The sequence below is a fragment of the Pteropus medius genome, unplaced genomic scaffold, assembly GCF_902729225.1.
Source record: "Pteropus medius unplaced genomic scaffold, Ma_sr-lr_union100, whole genome shotgun sequence".
NCBI lineage: Eukaryota > Metazoa > Chordata > Mammalia > Chiroptera > Pteropodidae > Pteropus > Pteropus medius.
The window spans coordinates 12,699,629-12,726,610 of record NW_024355990.1 but is presented as its reverse complement, the minus strand read 5'-3'; the positions used below and the strand labels follow the sequence as shown (position 1 = coordinate 12,726,610).

Genomic DNA, 26,982 nt, shown 5'->3' with positions numbered 1-26,982 from the left:
ACTCTCTTCTCTCATGAGTGTGTTGTATTTGTGTGGAGCTGCTCTCTGCCATTTCCCACCCTGATTTTTTCTCTAGCATACCTTGGGCCTTTCTGATGGCTTTGGTACTGGAGACCATTCAGCCAAGTAAAAAGGCAAGGAGTTCCCTTTTTTAATCCTCTTTCCCTTTGGATTCTCCATACATTAACACCAGAGTCTCCCTTCAAACAAAACTTTCCCCCACTCTTATTCCTAATGTTTTTAAAAGACTGAAAGTTTCCTTACGATGTGCCAAACCAGAACAGAAAATAGTTGTGGCCTTTCTCTCTCTTTTTTTTTAATGTGATCCTCTTAACAGTTAGGAATATATATTTCTCCCATCAAAATAACTCTCTTCACCTGCAGTTGTGAACTAGGAAGTTAAATTTTTATCCACATCTCTGGCCTAACCAAGTGTTATCATGGCAGAGTGGTATCTGACACAATTAAACTGGCACATTATGAGTAAAGTCGCGCCCTGGATGCCAGCTAAAGGCACTACCCTATGAAGCTTAGCCCCGTGCAGCCCCTCTCGGTCTATAGCATAGCGCTTTCTGTATTCCTTGGTACTTACTACACACTCAGAAGCTCTTCCTTGTGACCTTCGCAGGAAGTGATTGTTGTCTTTACCCCAAGTCTAAACTGGAACATCTGGAGAAACGTTAGTAACCTTGTATGTGTTTTTATGAAACTAGAGCAATGAGAACTGTAGTGTCACCACAGGTATGTGCCATATTTGCCAGGAGAAGTAGACCCATAATGAGTTGGCCAGTTCAGGGAGAATATTTGACCAAACAAGAAGGGTATGTGTTCTGGTTAGAGTCACAGCGTTATTCAAAATAAAAGACACTCAGATTCACTTAAAATTTATAATTCCCTATTGAACTGTGATGTTTCCACCCGTGGCAAAAATCTTGTATAGGTTTCATGCTTCTTTAACATCCTGTAGAATGGCCCAAAGCCCAGGAATCTGCTTCTCAAACAGTCCCTCCCTCTGAAAGAGCCAAAGGGAGCAGATGCCAGGCAGCTGCAGCTTAAGACCCTGTGACAGATTAAAGGAAAATGTGCAGCTGGAAACAGCTGCTGTCTCTGGGACCCCACCCTGAGGGAGCCAGAGAACAGACTGTGGGGAAGAGACTGGCCTGGACACCAGCAGTTCTGGAGGATGCATATTGTAACCTAGCGCTGCAGAAGCGATACGTTGGTTTACCACTCCCATCAAGAAAGCCTTCCCCGGCACAGCATTGCCACAGCTCCCAACAGACTCCTGTCGTCGGGCCATGCACATGTAACCATGGGGAGGGCAAAAAAAAAATAAGGAGTGGTCCAGCAGTGCTGATGGACAGACATCACAGGCTCATACAGTGATAGATATCAAACATTCTAGTGCCGTACACTGGTGCTGATGGACAGACATCACAGGCTCACAGTGATACATGTCAGACACTCCAGTGCCATACTGAATTCCTTAAAACTGTTCGGGAAGTGTGTGGGCTAAGTAGAAGACATTTTTATTGATATGAATTTCTTATTAGAATAAAACTTTATGGTCTCAGGACTTTTAAAACATTTCATGCTTTAAACTGTGCAGTAAAGCTCGTTCCATTGTCTTACATACGTATCATATCTCAAGATTGTAAAAAATCAAAGCTTCATGTCATTTTGCTTATAATCAGAATCGTGTTATGTTTAACCTGCTATTTATATGAAATAATTTCAGCATTATAAACATAAAGTGCTATTGAAATCTAAGTTAGAATGAAATGTATTTGTAATATAATTTATAGATCTATAAAAAGTTATTTGACCTCAGAAAAATTTCTGGGAAACAATGTCACTGCTATATAAAAATGTCCCGACAACCCACTACAAGCATAGAATAGACTCCAAGTTGCTTTTCTGTCCATAGTGATGGATTCACTAAGTACACGTGTTCCTTTCTAACCTGTAGCATATAAATCATTTATAACTGATAAACACCCATTGAACTGTAATGTTTCCTCCAATGGCAAAATCTTATATGTTTCCCTCATGTAGAGCATGAAGGGCTGTGACCTGCAGTCAGCTGGTTGGCATCTCACATCTGCAACCCTCGCCTAAACAACATAATTTGTACCTGAGGAAAATACCGTAGTTATTTATTACGTTTCCAACAATCTGTATCACTTACTATATTGAATCTGACACTACTAACTCTAAGAAACTATATAACCATTATATTATGTGCCACTACAAAATAAAAAAAAACTCTGCCTATTAAACTAACACAATTCTTTATTGTCACATCAGTTGCAAGATGCATTCTCATTTCAGACATAGTAAAATGTGAAGGAGAAAAAGTGCATCTTAGAATATGAAATATGTCTCAGCGTATAGGGAAATAGTCATTGAGATATAACTTTTACATATTTGATGTTCTGAAAGCAGATCATTAAAATATCCTAGTTGCCTTTGTCCCGCTTTTGCAGCCTCTTTATCCTTTCAGATGGTATCTTCCTACATCCAGCTTTCCCCAGCTGGCTGACCCCATCGCATCCCCTAGGGTTTTCACAGACTTCTTATGGAACAACACAGAAGCAATTAAGGTGACGAGATCATTCGCCATCCCCTCCTCTCCTGTCTTATGGGCACAGACTTAGACCAGCATTAAAAGCTTCTAGCAACTCTGGAGGGCCTGAGCCATCCCATAGCCCAAAAGAAGCGAGAGTTCACAAAATAAACAAGATGCTCTCAATTCATGCCCTCATTATCTCTTGTCTAGATTTTTGCAGCTACCTCGTAGCGGATCTTTTTGTCTCTAGCCTCACTTTTTTGTGATTCATCTCCCAGACTTCAGCCAAAGTGATCTTTCTGAGCCACAGTCTGTTCGTGTCACTTTCCTGCTTACCACCTGTAGCAATAATTAAGTTGTTTAAGGTAGCATAAAAAGTCCAGTCGTGATGTCTGGCCTCATCTATTACCTGTCTTCTCCAGTAACTCCAGTAAAAAATAAGTATGCCGTTTCCCATCTTCTTCCCTTTATACACATGCTCTCCCTTGCCCTCGCATACCTATAAGTCTCCTGTTTCTCTTAGAGCATTCTAGCTCAGATTGTCATGTCTTCCTGGAGACCTTCTCAGACACTTCTTCCTTTCTGCCACCTCCATACTACCAGCCTCCATGGACTTATCTCTGTTGTGCATGTCATGCTGTATAATAATATATTTATTTGTCTATCATCCTTACTTAACCATGAGTTCTTTGAGAGCAGAGACAGTGTCTGACAAATAGCTCCATAAATGTTTAATTGATATTGTTTTGGATAGCAGTAATCAGTTTATGTCTTTCCAACCACCTCCTTCCTGTTGGTCTTAAATGACCTATTTGCTATATTCTTTCAAGGTTGAAAATAGAAAAACAAAAGAACCATTTGCTTCACTGCGTTCTAATAAGTGTCAGCATCCCATCCAAGCAGACTTTGGCTATTTCCCCATCTGTAAGCTGCACCCTGTCTGCCTCTTCAAACTCCTTAGATGTTTCCATCTGAAAAAGGACCATTTGTGTCAGATAATCTCATCAGATGCTGACAGGCTAGGGAATAAATTCTGTTACTGGTCTCTCACGAAGAGATTTGGCTCTAAATCGCTATTTGCTCTAAGAATCAGTTTGTTGTTTTACAGAACTGGCTTTACCTTAATCTTTTTTTTTTCCCCAAAAAAAGTTTTAACAGTTTTTGATAAGGCTTCTGTAAAATCCAGCCAAAGCAACTCCTTGCTCTTGGATTTAGAAAAGCCCAGATTCCATTTTATATAGTTGTGTTGCCCTGAGATGAAATTGGCCAGCTGTGTTAATGACCATGTGCAGCTATCAGCCAGAGACTCCTGCCAGATTACATCATAATCTAAGCAATAGAGAAGATGTAACAAAGAAAAAGTCCAAATGGAACATTCTCCCTCACGTAAGTTTGTTGTCCAGTGGGGTGAAATGGGCCAGTCAGAGCAACATAATTCCAGATTAGAGTGGACAGTATAACTTTAGCTTTCAAGATGGGCACTGGTCGTGCATTTTCAAGTGTGTTCTGTTCTGTGTTCTCTCAGCATCGTTGCTGAGATACTTGATTCTGAGATACTGTCTGTATTTCCTCCAGGGCACTATAAATTATTTTGAGAAGAAGAATGTGTTTGCCCCTTCCTCCCCCCCATACACAGGATATTAAAAGGGAAGTTTGCAGCAACCCTATCACCTAGTAGCTACTTTAAATAGAATCAGAACATGGAAGTTAGAAATTTTCCAGATCATATGTTTTACATACCAACAAGGTGACTCTTGTTCCTAATAAACATACGACCCATTCAAGTCCCCTGCCCCCAGCCCAGCTTTACGGAGCTGTAATTGACATGTAACATTGTATAAGTTTAAGATGTACAACATGATGACTTCCAGTCAAGTTCTTAAACTGCTCTTGTGTTCTGACCCAAGAACTAAAGTGTTTTGTTTTATTTTTCCTGAACTATTAGGAATATAAACTTGAGAAAGAGGAAAGATCACTGATTTAAAGAATAAGAGACAAACTTCTTCGTCGAGTAAATAATCAGACCCATCACTACCTGTACTCATTCATTCAGGGCTTAAAAATGACCCTCACTCAGATAAGACCAAGACTTCTCCTTTCTATGATACCTCACCTATGTGTACCTGCCCGATGTTATCTTTTTCCGATTTGTCATTGGAGTAGGTGGCCATAATAAAGGAAGAACACGCAGACTACCACATCAGTTTTCCAAGTTAATTTGGGGAAAAGTTCCCTATCCTCTTTATCTTCTGACAGTGTTTACCATCCTCCCTACCCTCATCCATTCTTTTAAACACTGAACCTATGTTTGAGATCCCCGGTTAAATGAGACAAAAACATCTTTGTTAAAATATGGACTTAGTAGAAAATATATCTTCAAATTCTTCTTGCTACTATGGAAATAGTACTCAGAGGGTGAAATAGGCACTCATAGAATCTCCACTATATCAAATATCTTCAACAGTGACCAACGGCACAAAAAGAATGTTTTCATTTCTTCCTGCTGGGTCCCGCATACTCACTATAGCTATTTTTTATCTGTGACTCCATTTTAAATTCAGAAGAAAAGAGCCTTTGTCACACCTCATCTTTAAGACTATTACCTTGAACAGTTCTGATCCTCCTATAAAAATGGTTGCAAATATACTAGAAACTTCTGTCTCAACTAACGAGAAAAAGAATAAAAACTGGCCCAAGGCCCTTAGACTGCAGTACCTGACTTTGGTTCTTTAGGTTTAAGGGCCCAGGAAAAGAGGTTGGCCAGAGGTGCTTCCTAGCTAATTCTAAAAAAGACCTTACTCTGCAAAGGCCCTTCTCTCTGGGACCACGCATAGACCGATAGAAGGATTGTAGCTAGGAAGGAATACCAAAACAGACGTAGGTCAAAAGCACAGACGATCGGAGTAGGAAAAGTGAAACCAAGGAAGTTTGACCAAAGGTGATTTTTCAATAATTTTATTTTTTTTTATTTATTATTTGTCTCCGACACTTTCATTCATGGCAAAAGTAGCTAAAATCATTATTCTTGGAGGTAAAGGAGCAGTTATATTAATCAAACACAGATACACTGCCATGCTTAACACACAGAGTTGGAGAGGGCAGGAACCGCCTCTCCTCAGTCTGTGTTCTCTGCCCTCAGCCCTGACAGCTGCAGCCGGAAGGGGCAAACTGGAAGTGTGTCGTCTGCTCTTGGAACAAGGAGCGGCAGTGGCCCAGCCAAACCGCCGAGGGGCAGTGCCCCTGTTCAGCACAGTTCGCCAAGGCCACTGGCAGGTAAGCAGGGTAGCTGCTTCCAGTCCCATGAGCAAGGGTGAGTTGTAGGTGGGCACTTCTGATGCAGAGAGCAAAAAAGAAAAAAACAATCACAAAGTTTGAGTTACCCAGCTGTCATCAAGTTTGAGGACTTGGGCATTTGTTATTAATATTCTAGTTAGTTGAGAATATATCAAAAAGTTCACATTCAAAATTGTCGTCATGCTCTAGACTGTAGAAAGACTAGCTCCTTTTGGCCTGGTCATGGCATAACCTTCCAGAGACCATTTCAGTGTCCACAGGTTCTTGCGAAGATTCATATCTCAACAGATCCCTGCTAACCACTTACTTGCAGGTGTCTCAGACTTGCTAAAGGAAAATGCGGTGTATATAAATTCTAGTTCTATGACCTTTCTAGATGTTCGGCTTCTGGATAAGTTTATACACTCAGGATGGAAAAGGAAGCATATCGTTTAATAATCCTTCAAAATCTGAGTGGATTAAAAGCTCTAGAAGCCTGACAGTGCTAAATACTTATCAGAGGCACTTTGTTGTATTCAGTTCAGTCGTAAAGATTCACTGCAGGCAGGTTTGCGACTCCCAGAGGTCCATAAAATGGCAGTGACATAAGTAGTGACTTGGATTGGAGCTTCAGTTACAGAATTGTTTAGTCTACATCTTGGCCTTTGTTATCTTAAATTTTTTTAGACTGAGTGGCTGAGTCAAACACTGCGTTGAATTCTTCTCATTTGGCTGTCCTTAAGAGAGTCAGAGCACAATTCACATGGTGCTAGGAACTGGAAGGGGTTCTTGCAGTGGAAAATTACATGTAGAAGCGACTCACCTGTATAACAGTGGGAGTTCACAGTGCAGGGGACAGCATGCACATGCCTGCTTGGTGGCTCTTCCTGGGTAGTTAGTTGGTCTGTTTCTCTGCTCTTCCAGATTGTTGATCTTTTACTCACCCATGGAGCTGATGTCAACATGGCAGACAAGCAGGGCCGTACCCCTCTGATGATGGCTGCCTCCGAAGGCCATCTAGGAACTGTGGACTTTCTGCTTGCACAAGGTCAGTACTGGGAGGCCAGAGCTGGATGGTCAGAATAGATATTAGTAATCCAGTTGGTTAAGAAATGAAAGTCCATCTGCTCTTTTGCTGTATTCAGTTGGGTCCCTTCCAACTCTTGACATTCTCTGTTTCCTTATGGCTTGAGGGATCTTTAGTATCCTAATCAAATTAACATAGTCAAAACTCTTTAATTTAAATCCATGATCTCTAAACTTGGACTTTTTAATGTACACTCAGTAAATGTTCATCTTCTAGGGAGTGTATTTGGACTTCACCTTTATCAATTCTTTTGTAGGCCTGCACAACTGATACTTTTCTAGTATCCCAAGGAGGCAACGGGAGGTTAAGACAGTTGCTGACAATGGGACCCTACTTGAGAAATCGGGATATTATATTCTCCTGTTGTAATAAATTCCTTTTGACATTCACCAACATTCACGTATTCCTGGTGAATGAGAAATAAGTTAAAGGATACACAACACCATCAGAACATTTCAGGCTTCTTATGATTGCTATGACCTCAGTCACCTTTGTGAGAACAGTGGTGAGTGATGGTGGACGTGGACCTCTGTAGTAGAAAAAGTTCGAGTCACTGGTGACTCTACAGTACCATCTAGTGGAGCCTGAGCATTGACATGAAGCAGGACGTACTGTGATTGCGACCGCCGTTAATGATTCCATTCCAGCTAGCCTCCCCTATTAGTAAACTGGACCTAAACATCTAATTATATCCACAAGAACATACACTTTAAGGAGGCCAGCCTGCTGAAGAATCATGCTCAAGCTGAAGCAGCTGAGGGTCGTTGCCTTAGGAAGCAGGTTTCTTCTCCTCCTCCACCTGGAATGGAATGGAATGGAATGACAAGGTTTCTTCTAAGATTTCAAACTACAACTAAATTAGAGATTTATTGGTTCTTAGCTATATCTTCCAAAGAAGATTTCCTTCCACAGCCTCAGACTCACAAGACTGGGTCACAGAGAACTGCTCTCCCAGTGGGCAAAGTGGTTCTTGCTTCCCCAGTACGAGCCACCACACAGGTCTGGTTTCATGATATCTCCCCTCACTTCTGGGGGCTGGGGAAGGAAGGGGGATGTGCCTAGATTCCCAGGATACGCTGTGGCAGGAATAAATGTCCCAGAACAGGCCGAGTCGACTGGAAAAGACAGGACCTCTTCAGCCACTGATAACCTTTAGATAGTTGCACAGTGTCTGCCACATTCCAATAGAAGCTCATCAGGCACAGATTCCAGAGAGTTCATCTCCCTTATCACTGCAGACATCCTGGTCTTTGTACTATTTCATTTTTTCACATTTAAATCAGAAATGTTCACTAAATCAATAAATTCTACAAACATTTAGCCTACATTATTTGTAGAACACTATGCTAGGAACTGTGAGTGATTTTTTTTAATTAATGAACTGTATAATCTGCCCTCAAAAGGTCTGCGATCTGGCAAGGAAGAGATGAAACAAAGATAAATAACTACCTTAAAAAGCAGAGAATCCCAAGTGCTCTGATAAAGGTATTTGAGTTAGAATAGGACAGACCGTGAAATCTGAATAGGAAAAATGTTCTGTATTTATGGAGGGGAAGTAATAGACTTGAAAGGTGGAGGAGGAACAGTACACAACAGGTTTGGGGAAATATGCAAGTTGTCCAGTGAAGTACATGAGGACGATTGGGAAATAAAATAGGAAACATGTGTGGAAAGAAATTGAAAAGGAGCAGATTGAAAGAGTTAGGACTTAATTCTGAAGGCAATGGGGAGCGTTTCAAGATTTTTAAAAAGAGAATTGGTGCCAGAGTTATGTTTTTTAAAAAAAAAATCACTCTGGCAGTAGTGTGAATAGATTTGATGAAGGAGTTATAGTGGCCAGGGGATCAATTAGGAAGCCATTGTAGTAGGCTAGATGAGAGGTAATGAGGCCCCAGTCCAGGTGCAGTAGCTGTTAGAACAGAACAGAAGGGCAAGTGCAAAAAAGAATTCGGATGTAAAGATTGATTGCGTGTAGGAAATAAGGATAGAGGAGTTGAAGGTAACGCCAGAGTTTTAAGGTTGATGTTTTTGAGAACTGTGGTTCCTTTAGCTGCAAGGTGGAGAAAAGAGAGAGGAGGAAGATTACAAGTTGAATTTGGGACGTAAATTGAATAGATTTTATGTGCATCTCCTTTTAATTTTTTGAAATTCCAACTTTCCGTACATTTGGAAAAGGAGTTTATCTGTAATATGCATCCAGAACCTTCTTATCCTGCTCTTTCCACCGCTGGAGGCTCTGTCCAGGGATTTTTATGGATGTTGTGTCTGAGAAGAAACCCTTGGATTCTGTCCCACATTCGAAGTCATTCCATGTTAGAGTCAATGTTTCAATTGCAGACTCTGCCATTATAAAAGGATAATCAGTACGTAAACGTCTCTCATCAGTGTTAGAGGTATGATACCTTCCAGCCCTTTATCCTGCTATGGGAAGCCACAAAGTCTGGTTATCTGACCCTAGGGATACAAAGGTGATAGGCCAGATGAGTTCTGAGTAGATCCTGAGCTGGCTGTGGCAGGTCTCAAGCTCGATCTGCCATTGAATTCTGTCCTGCTGAGGAGGCAGCCTGGCGAGTGTTCCATGTGCAGTAGGTCAATCTCTAGTTAGGATGACATGCCAGCTGTGTGAAAAGAATTACCTTAGGTACTCTTCAAAACTAGCAAGGGAGTGATAGGCTCTTTGCCATCTCAGAGCTTACAGTCTAAGTAAGAACCAAGTTTATGTTGAATTTTAGACTAATTACAAAACAATGTCAAGTACGCTTGATCTTGACAGATGAAAATAGAAAGTTTGAAGGCAGATGCAGACTATAAAAAGGGCCAAGAGAGTGAGGATGGGATTATTGAAGGCTGACTAGTTTCATTCAACTCCAAATTTCCCTTGTGACCTGGTCTTAGTCCCTTCCCATGAATCCATTTCCCCCACATTCTCGGGAAGGTGCAAGTGGCTGGCACTGTCATCAGTGACGAGCATGTACTGACTTATTTTACGAGAGTCTCTCAAGGAGTTTATACTGTTATAAACAGAAGACTTTCACTGAGTTCAGAAAACATTCGTCGAGAATTTATCACATGCAAGTAGGATACATTTTAAAAGATGAGTAATAGACTAAGGTATTATGTCAAGCAGATTCAGGATGAGGTAACAGTTAATCGGGAGAAGTGTCTTGGAATTTGAGATGGTTCCTAGGGCATGGGTGCAAATTGGGTTTAAAAAAATAGGCAAGTCATCGGGGGAGAGGGTAACATAACCTAAAGCGAGGGTTCAAGAATACTCTAGAGGCAGCGAGCACATCCATTTGGCTGAAGTAGAGGATTTTCACAGCGGAGTAATGAACTTAAGGACGGAGAGTACTTAGGTTGTAGCGGACCTGGAATGCCCAGTAAAACAACTGGTCTCCCTTCTACCGATGGCCTGTAGGGTCAGGGGTTTTTTTTAACAGTTTTATTGAAGGAGAACTCCCACGCCAAAAACAAAAGCCGTCCTTCAGCAGTGTGCACTCAAGTACCAGCTTTCCTTTCCGTTTCGAGTTCCGTGTTTTTCATGTTTCCTTGGCCATGTTGTCCTGGCTCTTATAGGCGCCTCTATTGCTCTGATGGACAAAGAAGGATTGACAGCCCTCAGCTGGGCCTGTTTGAAGGGTCATCTCTCGGTCGTACGTTCCCTGGTGGATAACGGAGCTGCCACAGACCATGCCGACAAGAATGGCCGCACCCCGCTGGATCTGGCAGCTTTCTATGGTGATGCCGAGGTGGTGAGTGCCTTTAAACAAGTAGGGAGGGGGAAGGTCCCCCGTCCGTAATCTTACCTGGGGTTGAGGGTAGAGGAACGCGTTGATGATCCCTGATAACAAAGTTCTCAGATCTATACTTGCTAGAGAATAGGAATATTCAAAACACGGTTAAAGACCAAGAACGTAAATGTGGCCTGAACACCACGGCTGCCCAGCCTGGTCCAGACCAGCAGCTGAGTCAGAGGCAGACAGCGGCCAGGGCCCCAGCGGAGCAGTGCTGAGCCACTGCACTTGCGTTGACTGCCCTGCTTGATCCCTGTCCTAGGTCCAGTTCCTGGTGGACCACGGGGCCATGATCGAGCACGTCGACTACAGCGGAATGCGCCCTTTGGACAGGGCAGTGGGGTGCCGGAACACTTCTGTCGTTGTCACTCTTCTGAAGAAAGGAGCCAAGATAGGTAGGAGAAAAGGAAGAAGGTGCCGGCCATCTGTGCCCAGGGGCCAGACTGGTCCAGTGGTCTGGCTGCCGTGGGTGTTTGGTGTGAATGCGTATAGTTTCCCCTCTGCCCTGGCCCAGTTATTGTCCAAGTGAGCAGGAAGACTCTTGGCCCTGAGAAAGCCATTTGAGCCATGGTCTACACCAGGGGTCCCCACCCGCCGGGCCGAGGACCAGTATGGGTCCCTGGCCTGTTAGGAACCAGGCCGCACAGCAGGAGGTGAGCAGCGGTGAGCGAGCGAAGCTTCATCTGTATTTGCAGCCGCTCCCCAGCACTAGCATCACCCCCTCAGCTCCACCTCAGATCACCAGACATTAATTCTGATAGGAGCACCGGTCCCTGGTTCTAAAGAGGTTGGGGACCTCTGGTCTACACTACCGTGTGTCCCAAATCACGTGGTTATCAGCCATGCCCCTAGTAGCCTTAGCCAGGAGGCTGTTCTGGTCTTAAGCACCTCTTAGTGCTGATGCCTCTGCACCAGCCCCACCCTGTGAGCGTCCTGGACCCCTGCACGGCCATGAGCCTTTGCTTTTCCTTGCTCTGTATGTGCTTCAGACTCTCCAGTCCCCGCTGCCGCTGTCCCATCCGCTCCCCCACTCCACAGACCTATAGACAAGGTTTGGCTGATATGCTGGCTTTTTTGCTGCCTGCCTCTCACTGCTGCTTTTTCCTTCTTTTTTTTTTTTTTTTTTCACCTTCATCCATTTTTTTTTCCTCTCCTACAACTTTTTGTTTTCTCCTTTCTTTGAAGGTTGTCAGACGTTACCGAGTCGCCCACGAGGTATATTTCACCGCTGTCAGCATCAGGCGTGGTCTGATGGCTTGGTCAGCTGTGCCTTCTCCTCTTTGATTTAGCCTGCATGAGTTCCCTACACCTCTAATCTTTTAATTTACTTCACCTTAAAAGAAGATTTTTTTTAATGACTGTTGTAGAGAATAACTTGAACTTTTGATAACTAACCCTGAAAAGCTTGATTGGTAAATAATTCAGGTATCTGTAAACTAATCAATTTAACCTTTTCTTTCTCTTTGGGGGTAAAGTAATCCTCAGGAGCGTTGGCTTGTTTCACATCTGTTTGACATTGGGACTGTGCTCCCGGTTCACAATAAATGCCAGTGAGTTCTATTCGACACTTACAGACTAAGGGAGCCTTTAGAAAGTCTGGAATGGTTTCCCTTCTGCAAAGTACATGTTTAAATATTAACAGATTAAACAGCTGGGAGCTTTGAGTCCCAGATCCGAAAACAAATTACCCTTTTTAGATATTTAAAATCTTATGGTGACTTTGAATGTAAACCCTTTTTCCTCATTTGCTTATTTCAAATAACTCCATCCCAAGCCATTGCCTGGCCAAATACAACATGCTTTGCTGCCCTCCTGTGGTGAAGACTCAGACAGTTCAGATATTCTTACTTTAAGGTGAATACAAATCCAGTGCAGCTTCTTGGAGGTGGGAGTCACTAAGGTACTCCCAGGTCTAAAAGATGAGGCAATGGTTGTGGAGCAAGTTGTTCTCTCAGCAGAAATCCCCCAGGATGTTTTTTTCACCTAGCTTCCTACCACCCTTACATTGTATGAGTTTTTTACCCATCATGCATCCTGTACACTACAGGTCCAGCCACCTGGGCGATGGCCACCTCCAAACCAGACATCATGATCATCCTGTTGAGCAAGCTGATGGAAGAGGGGGACATGTTTTACAAGGTGAGGGACGGGAGCGAGGGACAGCGTTTCCTCAAAACAGCCACTGACTGTTTCCTGCACATAGCATCTACCGACTTCTTGATAGTTCGCATCCATGGTTCTAGAGGCCAAGGAAAATGCCATCCTTCACTGACAGGTTCATAAGTTGAGAATCCTGGGTTTCTCCCTTCCCAACAAGAGAGTAAGAATGGCCTGTACGTGCCCGTAGCTGATCACCCTAAAAACCTAGTTTTACCTGGTCACTAATAGACAGCATGGAATCTGCTCAGTGGGACCTGAAAATTCATGGGACAAGTAAAATTATGTAGTACAGGTATTTCCAATCCATGGGAGATCGAGAGTCACTGATCTTAGCTTTCATATTTAATATATGCATAGATTAAGTCTATTAGTAATAATAGTTTATCAGCATCTCTGAGTAAGATAGGGCACCTGAGACAAATAGCAATTATAAGATTTGCTTGAAGTCACTCACTGAATGATAGCAATAAAAAAAAAAGAGTGGAGTCTTTTTATACTCACAATTCAAGCTGAAGGCTTCATACTCTAACACAAACTCTCGTGGCCTATATAGAAAGTCTCTTAACAACATTCCATGTCAGAATTACCTTGTTGTGTTAAGATTAGCCGAATCTTCTCCTAAATGTAAATACAAATCCAACCCAGCTTTTGGCAGCGGGCATCACTAAGACATCCCCAGGCCCAAAGACGAGGAAATGACTGTGAAGCACACTATCCTCCACCCCCACCTCCCCGCCTCCTCCCCTGCCCCCGTATAAGGAGTGTACAGAGTTCCTGAGGGCAGAGTTAACACTTCCTGAGGACCCTTCCAGTACAAGTCCTGATAATCTAGGACTCTTAGGCCTCTAGGAAACTTGAGTCCTGACCCAGCCACGATTTCACATGACTTCAAGGAAGGGCCTCATTAGCTGTCACATTTATGAACTTGAAAATGGCATTGCTCTCAAGAGTCCAAACCCTGGTTATAATATGGCTTCTGATATTTCGAGACAAGAAGTCCTACCTCCTAAGGAGAATGGGCAGAGCTACTACTGTTCCCACCCAGAATTCTGCCTTGGCAGATTCCAAATCTCTCCTTAATGAAAAGAGCTAAAGAGAAAATGAGGGCTCGGGACCCCTGGTGAAGCTGCAGCTGTGCGGGAGGAGTGGCGCCGCCGAAGATCGGCTCAGGGAGTGGACGGTGCCTTCTGCGTCATTCTGCGCTCAGTTTATAGATTTTCAAATGCAAACTGTAGGAGAAATTCAAGGCCCCTGTGACCACGTTCCTAGGTGGGTCATAGATTTCCTTCATCTTGGAAAAATCTTCCCTACGTAGTCAGATGGAATCCCAGGCTCTCAACTTGACTTCTCTACTACCACCTTACCCCATGCCTTTTCCAAAAGCAGGGAAAACTGACTGATATTGTTTTATGCCGTGAGATTAGGGAACAGCAGCTAGATTATTTCAGCTCCTGCATCCTTCATAAGGAAGATAACCTCTTCTAGAGAACTGGCAAGTGCATCAGCAAACAAGGAAAGAGTTTTCCAGACAAGCCAAAATTAAGGAAACAGCAATAACTTTGGCGTGCTTGGGACTGGGCATGATTCATGTGCCAGGGAGATCGGGTCAAGAAAAGTTCTGTTGAAATGAGCAGGGTCAGTCCCTTGAGAACCCAGTTGAAAAGCTGGAGTCCCAGGCCTTTCATTCACCAAGGCTTCCTTCTCTGGCTCGTATGTTGGGGAACCCCTTCCACTGTGCCTTTCCTGCCAGGCCGGTTTCCTAAAGGAAAGACTGGACCTTCTGCTCTCACCATCAGGGCCAAACCTAGTCTCTAGGCTGCTGTTCGGGCGGGGCTAACCCTTAGGCATAGCTGGCGACAGAAGGCAGGGGGTGGGGCCAGACTTACCCAGCGGCTCCGCAGACCAACTGTGTGCTTTGCCATCTTGTCCTCCCATCAGAAAGGTAAAGTGAAGGAGGCTGCCCAGCGCTACCAGTACGCTCTGAAGAAATTCCCTAGAGAAGGATTTGGTGAGGACTTGAAAACCTTTCGGGAACTGAAGGTGTCTCTTCTCCTCAACCTCTCTCGATGTCGCAGGAAAATGAATGTAAGTCCCTCTCATCCCGGCTCCTTTACTGCAGTCCTGGAAGTTGACAGTCCATGTCACTCGCTAGCTTTTACCAGGCCCTGAAATCTTTCTCTGCCCTATTTGGAACTTGGTTGTCCTTCACAGAGCACTGACATTTGCGATTTAAAAGAAATCAACTCTTGAGTACAATCCATATCTCAAAACTTGAAAAAAGTTAATGCTGTAGGCACTTTATCACTTTCCGAATTTTCGTAATTCCCACTGAACGTGATTGGAATACTTTCGTCACCCTCTCCTCCCCCCAAGTCAACTTTCTGGTCTACGGGAAAATGTGAGAGCGATTGTCTCTAGGATTCCAGCTGTAGTTAGATAGGAATTAGTCATTCCCTCCCCTTCTAGAAGACCCCCGAGTCTTTTAAGGAAGAGCTGGAAAGAGAGCTCAGGACCATGGATTTCAAGGTTTCATTTCTAAGGCTAATCTCGAACTTTTCACTTCTTTCCTCATCTTTTTATTCAAGCATGCCGTGTCCCTTCCTTTCACAGAGAGAATCTTAGAACCCTTCCTGGTCCTTCATTATCTCCCAAGTAGTCCTTGGTCCTTCTTGCCTGCCTTGCACACACAGCCTCTGGTGCCCTCAGCAACCTTGACACGCAGAGGGTCAAGAGCCCTCCCTCAGATACCAGGGATAGCTAAGATCCTGTCAGGAATCTGACATCCACCAACCTGAGGACTCACAGTTAGTCAAGAGATAGAAATAATCCAGGCCAAATGGGAATGTCAGTCGGTAAAGAACTCAGCTGTACTAAAGTCAGATTTCAGCCTCAGTGGCAGTGGATCTGCTATCAATTCCAGAAAGGTTATCTGCGTATACGATCTTCATATCATCTATCTAAAACCTGACAGAGAGCCCTGATGCAGACTTGGGTGTCTTGAAGGACACAGTTAGGACCCTACGTGGCAGAGGTGCTGAGGAGAGTGGAGATGTGGTAGAGGTTCTTGTGAGGGAGGTAGTTGCCTCAGGGGGAGGCAGTGAGGTTCTTGAGTGAAACAGAAGAATCTACACCAGGTTCTCTTATTATACCAGCTAGTGAGAATGAGACAAAGCTCAGGAGCTGCTGCCAGCCTGCTGGCTTCTTTTTTGCCTAACAAACACTATTTTTCTTAAAAATAATCTCCCCAGTCTACGGCCATACCACCCTGAACGAGCCCAATCCTGTCTGATCTCGGAAGCTAAGCAGGGTCGGGCCTGGTTAGTACTTGGATGGGAGACCACCTAGGAAGACCAGGTGCTATAGGCGTAAAAAATAAGAGATCGTAAGTTGACAAGGTCCTTGCAATCTGTGAAGTCAACCAAGGGTTGCCTTGCCAAAAATAATAATAATAATAGTAATCTTCCCAGAAATAATGAGTGTCCCAAAAGAAAAAATTAAAGAGTAAGGTTAGAAACAGAATAGGGATAGAAGACAACCCATTTCAGGTGGAATACTTTCTCTCTAGCTCCACATTTGTTCAGAAACAGTTAACCATCACCTCCCATGGCCAGTGCTAGGCCAAGCACATGAAGTCTGTCTGCTTTGATAGACAACTGCCCACTGATTTTTTTTTAATGTTTACCTGTGCCCCAGGGCCTTTGTTCCGCCTAAGGCCTCGTTTTCTATGTTAGGAATCACAAGTGTAACCAGAGGCTACTGTGCCGTAGTATGGCTTTGACATTAAAAGAGAAGGGGAAAACTTCCCTTTTACATAAGGGTGGCTTACAAGCCCCAGCTTTGTCCCTCCAGGGATCCTCAGTGATCTAGAGGTGAGGCGATAGCATAGACCTGTCACAGACTAGCTCTTCTTTGGTTTTGTTTTTAAATGTTTCCTAAGTAAGGAACCAGTTAAGGAACAGGCCAGAGAAGCCTCTGTGAAATAGAAAGGAAATTACCATTTATTGAGCATCTGCAATGTGCCGAGAACTGTATATAGAGCTTTTGAATGCTTTATTGCTCTTAATCCTGCCTATGAGATAGGTTTGGGTGAGAAAACATACAGCGCACTCTGAGCAGACCGGAGAATCGAGCCCGAGTCTGACTTCCTCCCCCACCTCGTCTCCGTGGCCAGCGCACTTCTCCTTCTACACAAACCCCATCCTCTTGGATTCCACTCATCTCTGAGAAAGCCAAGGAATAGTGGGTGCAGCAAGAATGTGGGGGGTAAGATGAGGTTGCATGTGAGGTGTAGAGGTGTGTGTTCTCCTTGTACATGCGTGTGTAACGAGAGTTCAGGTTTCCAAAGTCAGGTGCTTCGTTGGGTTGACATTTGGCTTCTGGGCTAGAAAGAACTCTGTTGGAAAGGCAGAAAGAAGGCAAATTAAAAGTATTTTCATACTTATGGGCAGGTAAATTCCCATGAGCAGTTGCAGGGCCACGCAGGGCAAAGGCAGAAGGAACTTTCAAGCACTGGGCCACGTGGCTAGAGCCATTCAAGGCGTGTCAGGAATCCCAAGTGTTCCGTCTATAAGTGTCAAAGAAATGTACATATGATCTGTGTTATTCCCAAGTTGTCTATTTTTTATATCTCTTCAATGACTCATTTGCACACCTATTGTAATGACAGGATTTTGGAATGGCGGAGGAATTTGCTACTAAGGCCCTGGAGCTGAAACCGAAATCTTATGAAGCTTACTATGCAAGAGCAAGGGCAAAACGCAGCAGCAGGTGAGGAGAGAGAGAGAGGGTGAAAAGCAAGAGGTCTATTTTCTAAATCTGGCCGAGGCAACGTAGGCCATCCTGGGGCATAAGTACCCAAATGTGTCTGTCCCCGAGGACTCTTCAGGCCAAGCTTCGGGGATGGCTCCCATAGCACAGTACTCAGCTTAAGATTGGCAAATCTTCGGGGCTGTGGGACTCTAGAGCATTTTGCTTTGGGTAAAAAAAAAAAAAATGCCTTTTCATTGTTGGAGAATGGCACCTTCTTCCTAGAAGCCTCTGCCATACCTCAGTCACTTTTTAACCCCCAAAGAAGGTAGCATGAGAGACACCAGTGACTTAAGAAGAGGTCACTTAAGCAAAACATCCTCCCAACCCTTTTAAAGGGAAAAGGAGGATGAGCCACTTACATCACAGGCTCCTCTTTCTTTTCCTGTAGGCACTGGGGGATAGATAGTCTTCCTCCTGGGGCTCTCCTCAAGTCTGATAGCATCAGACCCCCTTCTCACCTAAACCCACCACCACCACCACACCACACACACACGTGGAGACAGGAGGTCCTTGCTGCCGGGGTTGAGAGGGCCCAAGAGAAACCTACCCCCCACGCCCATCTGCAGGAAGAGCTCCAGAAAGACCTGGAACCTGCCATGGGTGATCTTGGGATAACTTGTCACTGTCTTCGATGCCTCCTGCCCAGTGCCCCGCCCTTCTCCCAAACTGCCCAGGAAGGAAGTGCTTCAGGTCCACTGCTATGACCAGGGGGAGTAAGGATCCTGGAAATGCCCCCGGGTTCAGTCTAGCGATGACAGCGCCAGTAATCCTAGCCTCAGCTAGCCGGGGTAGCACAGTTCCTGCAGAAGCTTGACTGTCAAATTCTCTTTCCCACTGGGTCATTCCTTCCCCACGAGGCCAGTCGCTCCTTTTCTGGGCAGTGTTACTAGAGAGGATGGGAATATCTCTGACGGTCCATGTCCTCATTTGTAAATGAGAGTCTGAGTTGTGTAGTCAGCAAGCCTGATGCCTGCCCAGCTCTGATGTAGCGGAATGGAGGAGCCCCAGTTCCTGTGGGGTGAGGGCTAGAAAGGGCAGAGGACAGAGTTCTTGCCTAGGATGGAACAGGCCTGAAATTTGGAGCCAAAATATCAAGAATATAAAGAAAAAAATTCTGCTGGATCAGCAAGATTTTTAAATATTGTAGTTGCTGTTTTGTTCCTAAGCTAATTGACAGTGACCCTGTAAATGACAACCCCACCCAACCCTCATACTGCCTGGTGTGCCTTTGGGCACTAAGAAAATCTTCCTGAAGGGCCTGACTGGACTGGCAAAATGGGGACATTCCCCCACTAATCCCAGAGAGGCCAGAAGGAAGGTGGAGGCCGAACGGGTTAGGGAATCATTCTGGACTCTTCTAAAATGACAGCCTACCTGTTTCCTTCCTTACAAATCAAAGGAAACCAAACCCCACCCCCAACTCCCACAGGCGCTGCCACGGTTCTCTGAAATAGTCACCATGTTCTCGGCCCTGGGGGATTCCTGTTGATTCAGAATAACTCCAGTTCCTGTGTTTACATTTTGTCAAGCAGACAGTTCGCAGCAGCCTTAGAGGACCTGAACGAGGCCATCAGGCTGTGTCCAAACAATCGTGAGATCCAGAGACTCCTGATGAGAGTGGAGGAGGAGTGTAGACAGATGCAGCAGCAGCAGCAGCCGCCGCCCCCGCCACCGCCACCGCAGCAGCCCCAGCAGCAGCTACCAGAAGAAACGGAACCGGAGCCACAGCATGACGATATATACTCTGTGCAAGACATATTCGAGGAGGAGTACCTGGAACAGGATGTCGAAAACGTTTCCATCGGCCTGCAGACGGAGGCCCGGCCCAGTCAGGGCCTCCCGATCATCCAGAGCCCACCGTCCTCCCCAGCCCATCGGGACTCCGCCTACATCTCTGGCTCACCGCTAGGCTCACACCAGGTCTTTGACTTCCGGTCCGGTAGTTCCGTAGGTTCTCCCACTAGACAGAGCTATCAGTCCACCTCACCCGCTCTTTCTCCAACTCACCAGAACTCTCACTACAGGCCTAGCCCACCACACACTTCCCCAGCTCATCAAGGAGCATCGTACCGCTTTAGCCCGCCTCCTGTAGGAGGGCAGGGCAAAGAATACCCAAGCCCTCCCCCCTCCCCTCTCCGTAGAGGCCCTCAGTATCGGGCCAGCCCTCCAGCCGAAAGCATGAGTGTCTACAGATCCCAGTCCGGCTCACCCGTGCGCTATCAGCAAGAAACAAATGTCAGCCAGCTTCCTGGCCGACCAAAATCTCCATTGTCCAAGATGGCCCAGCGGCCCTACCAGATGCCTCCGCTTCCCGTGGCGGTTCCCCAGCAAGGGCTCAGGCTGCAGCCCGCTAAGGCCCAGATTGTGAGAAGCAACCAGCCCAGCTCTGCAGTGCATTCAAGCACTGTCATCTCCACAGGGGCCTATGGCCAAGTAGCCCATTCAATGGCTAGTAAATACCAGTCTTCACAAGGAGACTTAGGAGTAAGTCAGAGCCGCTTGGTTTATCAAGGGTCAATTGGGGGGATTGTGGGGGATGGGAGACCTGTGCAGCATGTCCAGGCCAGTCTGAGCGCAGGTGCCATCTGTCAGCATGGAGGGTTGACCAAAGAAGACCTTCCTCAGCGACCTTCTTCAGCATATCGAGGTGGCATGAGATACAGCCAGACGCCACAGATTGGGCGGAGCCAGTCTGCATCCTATTACCCAGTCTGTCACTCAAAACTAGATCTGGAGCGTTCCTCCAGCCAGCTAGGTTCCCCCGACGTGTCACATCTAATCAGAAGACCTATTAGTGTCAACCCTAATGAAATCAAGCCGCACCCGCCGACCCCCAGGCCGCTGCTGCACTCCCAGAGCGCAGGCCTCCGCTTCTCTCCATCCAGCCATAGCATCTCGTCGGCCTCCAACCTAGCTCCCACCTTCCGGCCATCCTCCTCGATTCAACAAATGGAGATCCCACTAAAGCCGGCGTATGATAGGTCATGTGACGAGCTGTCGCCAGTGTCTCCCACGCAGGGAGGTTACCCCAGTGAGCCCACCCGGTCCAGGACCACACCATTCATGGGGATCATAGATAAAACAGCCCGGACTCAACAGTACCCCCACCTTCACCAGCAGAATCGGACCTGGGCAGTGTCATCAGTAGACACCGTTCTCAGCCCCACATCTCCAGGCAACCTGCCCCAGCCTGAGTCCTTCAGCCCACCATCTTCTATCAGCAACATTGCCTTTTATAACAAAACCAACAATGCACAGAATGGCCATTTGCTGGAGGACGATTATTACAGCCCCCATGGGATGCTGGCTAATGGGTCCCGCGGAGACCTCTTGGAGAGAGTCAGCCAGGCCTCCTCGTATCCCGACGTGAAGGTGGCTCGGACCCTCCCTGTGGCTCAGGCATACCAGGACAACCTGTACAGGCAGCTGTCCCGGGACTCTCGACAAGGGCAGACGTCCCCTATCAAACCAAAGAGACCATTTGTGGAGTCTAATGTTTAAAAGACGTTTGTTGGAGTGAGACCCCTATGTTTTCACTGCACATTTTCAGGCTTGGTTTCCACAATTGAGGTAGTTCTCTGGCTTATTTTCTCATGTAGTTTCTGTGTGGTGTTCAGAGGTGGCAGTTCACATGCTGAAAAACCCTTTGCATGCAGCCGACTGGGAAGCTGGCCTCCAGTGAGCCAGGACTTGTTTCTCTTGTCTGTGCCCCAGCCACATGCTCGCTCTCTCTCTCTCTTCAGATGCCAACGAGGAGATTGCTGTGCCATGTGCTTTAACCCAGGGAGATCAGACACACTGGTCAGCTTTTTCCAGGAGACAATCGCTTTCACTGATGTTCTCGTTGTGTAAATGTCTCTCTCCTTTTTTTTACAAAAATAAGATGTTCTCGTTTGTTTTCTTCTAGGAACTTTAGAAAGAGTGCGATGCCCCTTTGCCTTTGCGTCCTTATCCAGTGTTATCCAAATAGCCAGCCCCAGTGCATTCTCGTGCCATGGTCTTCTCCCCTGGGCTCCAGCTCCCTGCAGTCGTCAGGTCCTGAATGTTCATTTAAATTATGATTGGTCTTCCTATGGGGGCGGTAGAAGGATCAAGGAGAAAGAGAAGAAATGAGCCTATTAAATTGGAAGAAAAAAATACATAGTTATTTGAAATATCACTACATTAATTTTCCCAGAAGCATTGTAGGAACATTTAGAAAACAACCAACCCTTTAAATATTTCCATCAGATAAGGAAATTGGATGAAAATCATGAGTATTTTTTAATAAGTCACTGAAAATTAGTCTTTAGATTTAAGCCAACAACCATTAAAAACTACTGATTTTCCACAGGTGGGGAAGGGAATAAATAAATATATAGAAAGAGAGAAAAGAAGACTTCTGGATTCTTAGTGAAAGGCTGTAGAAAATCTTCGATTGGAGAAATCTCCCTTTTAGATCCTGATGTATCCCTGAGCATCATATTCCACAAAAAGCAAACTCTTCCTGAAGATTAGCTGGTGCAATAATCCTGTTAGCTGGATCTTCACCTAAAGCCAGATTTCGTTCTACTGGCCCTCTTTTTTTTAACACCCAGATGGTATAGTGAAGAAATTGGTTCTTTGAGAGGCAAATTGAATTCTCTTGGGACTGAAAAACTTATTTCCAGGGTTTACACCCAGGGCCATTGCAATCCGTAGCAGATGTCGTCTGATCCCATTTCAAGGTCTGTAGTTTCATTATCTAGTTCATTTTTTAGGCAGGAGTGATATTTGAAAAACAGACACCACAGAGCGTCTCCTTTTAGAGTGAAGAGGGACCCCTTTCAGCCCGAGTGGGGGCACATGAGATAGACAGCAAGTCTGATCCAGTCACCCTCCACACATCTTCTTTGTCCTGTGGTCATTTGCTAAGCTGTCCTCTGAGTGACTGAGGCCAGCTTGCGATGACAGCAAGAACAGTGAAACCAAAGCCTTAGCACAGGCCTGGTACTGAGTGCATAGTTCAACAAACAACTAAACCTGAGCAAAAGAAGATTCGTTCTCTGTTGGGAGGGATCATTCTGCTCTTGTTAGTAAAGGGCTACAGGAAGGGCAGTTTCTTGAATAAAAATCCAGATGTGACCAGACCTGTTTGTAGTAGTAAGTGTCCTCCGAAAGCATTGCCAAGACGGGGTGCATGAAACTGAGATCAGAAACATGTCTTTACTAATTTAGATTCTGCCAAATAGTTGGACTCCCTCCGCCCCCAAGCCCAAAGTAGGCCAGGACTTGTCCCTGTGCTAGAAGCAAACAGCCGAGGTAACTCAAGACCCAGACACTCTCCACTCTCTGTCTCTCTCATCAAAGATGAAATAAATGGACAGCATTAGCACAGCCCACACCCAGGAGCCCGGCAGCCTCTCACTTCCTGTTTGTCCAGGTCTTAACCTGATTGGGCTTTTTGCATCTTAGCCCTTTTTAACCATCTCTCAATGATGAGCTGCTGCTACATTTTGAAAAATTCCTCAGTGTCTATTAGGAAAGTGCCCCTGCTTCTTTGGAACACGACACATACCACCTGGTCACCTGTCTAGGTGGGTGAATAGGTTCCGTAGTCTTACAAACACACCACTGATGCCACTTCTCCCAGGGTCTCTCGTTCGGTTTTCCAGGTTAAACATTTTAGGGTCTATGCTTTCCTGGGCAAAACACGACAGTCAAAATGCAGTTCTTTTTTTAGCCATTAGAAGAAGGTGTGAATATCACTACTGGGCTCCAGTCGTTTTTGACAAGAAAACGCCAACTGGCCCTTATTGGAGGAGGAGACAGAGTTCTTCCTTGTAAGCAGACTTCCTGTGCCCTGTTTGGCTACTTCACTGCCATGGGATTAGTACTGTATCTTAGGGGTGCCCCTCCCCCAGCAGGACTTACTGAATCAAAGTCTGGCTTCAGGTGCGGGGACGTTGTTCAAATGAAACTGATAAGTTCCTCTCACCCAATTCACATCAACCCCAAATGGAGACAGTGGTGACAAACCAGCTTATGGGTTTCTCACCAAATTGTATGTTCCGTTTGCCCAGAATTCTTGCACTAATGGGTTTCCGTCACATCATGTCTATAAATGGGTGCACTTTACTGTTTGAATTTGTAACTAATACTGGATATTTAAGTGTGAGTAATGTCTTCATTAGAAAATAGCAAAACTGCTCTTTTAGTGTATTTTTCAAGAAAAGGAAAAGGAAAAAAGAAAGAAGTCAAGCAGTGGATCACAACATTTATAGCACAAGAAATAACTTGTATATAAGCATCAAAAAGATTAAGAATTTTTAAATACAAAAAAAATATTTGCAGTGATTTTAAAGTGCTTTTCCAGCAATGTTCTTAGGGACTCCTGAGACATAGTTACTTTATTTACTGGATCAGTAAGGCACACAATTAACAATTAAAAATTAATGTTTATTTACAAAGTAAAGGGAAAACCTGTGTAACATGAGAATTTGGCATGGACAAAATGGAGACCATTTTGTATCTGCTGTTGTATCTTGTCCAGGTGGCAGATGTGCACTATTAAAGTCCCAAGTTAATAGAGCACAAACCCTTCTTGTTCTTCTCCCATGTGCCCTCTTTTTAGATGTGTTTAACTTAAACTTGAAGGCTCAGGAAAATTCCACTAATTAGAATCATGTACAGTACCCCAGGTCGTTGTCCAGAGATACAAGTTTGCTAATTTAGTTAAGCCTGGATTACTAAACACTTTTCCTAAATTATTGTAAACAGAACAGCTTACAGAAAAGTATTCTCAGTCCTTATATTGTATAGTAGTTTATGAACCCCTCTCTAAATATTGGTATTTTTATATTCCAGAGATGTACCCAATAGAAAAATTAATCAGTATCTAATTTAATATCCATACGTATTTTCCTTAGGTTTTAGTCATAGACAGTGGGTTCTGTGGACGTCACCTTGCTTCACCATACCTTACCACTAGGTGTCACTGTGGCTCTGCACCAGGCTTGTCTGGTAGCAAAGAATGAATGACAGCATCTCCTCTTGAGAAGCCACTTCCAGGGCAGCAGGCAGGCAGGCTCCTTGGCTCAGAGGGTTTAGGAAGGAGGGAACGAAGAGGTCTGGAACGGGGTCTTCATGCATCCACGCCAGTCGTGGCAAGATAAGCTTTTTGAATGCTGCCTGCTTTGGACCATCATCCAGGCAGAGGCTGGGAGACCCCTTTCTTCCCTGTCGGTACCCATCACAGTTCTCTTGGCCTCCAACTTTTATAACCCCAGAAGTGTCACAGTTGGATGGCTTGATTCAGACAGTTATTTTTCTACTGCAGAAATGCCTTGGACAAAACCAGTTGCTCACTGAATCTTTGCCACGAAATGGAACAGGCTCTCCCCAAGGGGCAGGACGTGCCCACTCACCCCCTGTCCCAGCCTCACCCGCCCTGCCTGTCTGTCCTTGGGCTGCCCACTTCTCAAGAAGCTGATCTGCAGAGGCAGCCTGTTGCTGCTGCCACGCCAAGGCCTGTGCTGCTTGCTGTTGCATGTGCGATAGGAGGTGTGGTTTCTTCTCCTCTAGGAATTCCAGACGGACCATCTACCATGCCTAACAACAATGAACAAAGGGCTTAGGGGTAAGAGCTACCTACAAAGACGTGTCATGGAAACCTTCACCATGCAATGCCTTGAACTCAGCTCTGGCTGCTCCCGAGAAAAGGTGGCTGGCTGGGGGCCTGGACACAAGCACAATGGGGCTGGTGGAGCCATGTGCAGAGCTACTTGAATAACCACTGGGTCTTCATCAACTCCTTTTATAACACAGACCACTCAAGGGCTGAAGTGTTGGTAACCTGCATTTCAGTGTCCAATGCCTCACAGCAGCTGAGCCACCCTGAGATGCTTGTGGCCACATGATGGCCACAGAGCTTTGAAAGTCAGTACCAAATGAACGCATAATTGGACACCAAAAATCAAGTGTTACTTTCATGTTTCCTCACCCATATCACCTCATTTCTTCCTGCCGAGTCTGCGATATCTCCACTAAGCTGACCTGTCAGGTTCTAGCTGGATGCATGTAGGTGCAGGCCAGCATCGCTTCCGTGTTTTTCAGACACACCTACTCTGTGGAAGGGAAGGAGCCTAGCTGCTGTGTTTTTGTAGCACTTGCTGGCCGGATTTTTCTTTTGCCTAAGCACTAACCAGAACGTCTGGTTAGGGGGACTCGATCCCCAGTCCCCAGGACCAGACAAAGGGTTAATTCTGGAAAATTCAGTACTTGACTGTACCTGCCTTATTGTGTACCAACTTAACTGGAAAAAAGGAGTTAGAAATGCCGGCTCCAGATCTCTCTCTCATTCACAGGTTATTTTGGAAATCTGCAAGTTACACTTCCTGTTCCGTTTTTTGTTTTGTTTTGTTTTGTTTTTTGGGGTTTTTTTGTTTGTTTTTTTCCCTTTGGCTGATGCCTGCTGAGTGGGGCCAGTTCCTCGTCAGGCTCAGGGCAGGTGCCGTTCTCAGGCGTGGCCTCCTTTCCATCTCGCACAGCATCTTTGTCTCTGTTCCGTCTCCTCCAAATCCAGGATGATTTTAATCAGTACAGACATGTACAGTCTACAATTAAAGAGCGATTTGTACTAATATGATTTTGATTCTTCCTCCTCTTTGCTGTCCTTTCAAGACACTTGCTGGAAAAAGCTTTAATGCACTTAGTTTTCCTTTAGGTTTTCTATAACTCAGATGTAAAGGACTTTCTCTGTACAGTATATTATTCAATGCATGTTTGTTCTCTATCCTGATATATTGAACACCACACAGTTGTGAACTCGTGCCGTGGGGATGTCCCACAACCAACAGAGGCATCTAGCCCCCTGTGTATAAGGAAAGACATTTTCCTTTGCTGTACTTGCTTGAGCAGTTTTATTGTCTGTACATGTGAGCTGTGTGAGATAGATGTGAAAAGTTAAATGAATGCATTTTTCTGCCCATGTATACAGATCGCCATCTGTACAATGAACTGTATGTATGAAAGCAAATGTACTTATTTATAAATGGGTAACACTTGGAAAAACATGGCGTTGTGGTGCTTCCTCCTTCCTTTACGATCTCTCTCCAGGGAGCTGACTCTCAAGCTCACACTCCCTGAGGCCTGCAGTGCTGAGGACACTCCCTCGAGGACGACCTTGGCACATTAAGGTGATGGCCAAATTCCCGATGATTTGGTCTCCTGTGGGACATTCCCAGTCGCCCCTTCAGGCTCTTCTTCACTCAGTGAAGTGGCTGAGCACCTGCTCGGAGCTGGACACACCACAATAGGCACTGGACAGCTGT

The 26,982-nt window shown here is 45.2% G+C and overlaps 1 protein-coding gene and 1 pseudogene across 6 annotated transcripts in view; both read left to right on the top strand.

Moving 5' to 3' along the window:
* TANC2 (tetratricopeptide repeat, ankyrin repeat and coiled-coil containing 2) overlaps nt 1-26,724 on the top strand; it is a 296,707-nt gene extending 269,983 nt beyond the window's left edge. For 4 of the 6 annotated variants that reach the window (XM_039859912.1, XM_039859911.1, XM_039859910.1 and 1 more), the window contains 9 exons: nt 5,709-5,842; nt 6,767-6,890; nt 10,506-10,681; nt 10,986-11,118; nt 11,909-11,938; nt 12,771-12,862; nt 14,822-14,968; nt 17,550-17,650; nt 19,225-26,724. In XM_039859912.1, coding sequence (XP_039715846.1) covers nt 5,709-5,842; nt 6,767-6,890; nt 10,506-10,681; nt 10,986-11,118; nt 11,909-11,938; nt 12,771-12,862; nt 14,822-14,968; nt 17,550-17,650; nt 19,225-21,193 — 2,906 coding nt within the window. In that variant the 3' untranslated portion in view covers nt 21,194-26,724. The remainder of the gene's footprint in view (nt 1-5,708; nt 5,843-6,766; nt 6,891-10,505; nt 10,682-10,985; nt 11,119-11,908; nt 11,939-12,770; nt 12,863-14,821; nt 14,969-17,549; nt 17,651-19,224) is intronic. The other 2 variants (XM_039859913.1, XM_039859909.1) reach the window with 1 other exon arrangement.
* On the top strand, nt 16,131-16,249 carry LOC120600496 (uncharacterized; annotated as a pseudogene).
* Nucleotides 26,725-26,982: the final 258 nt, after the last annotated feature.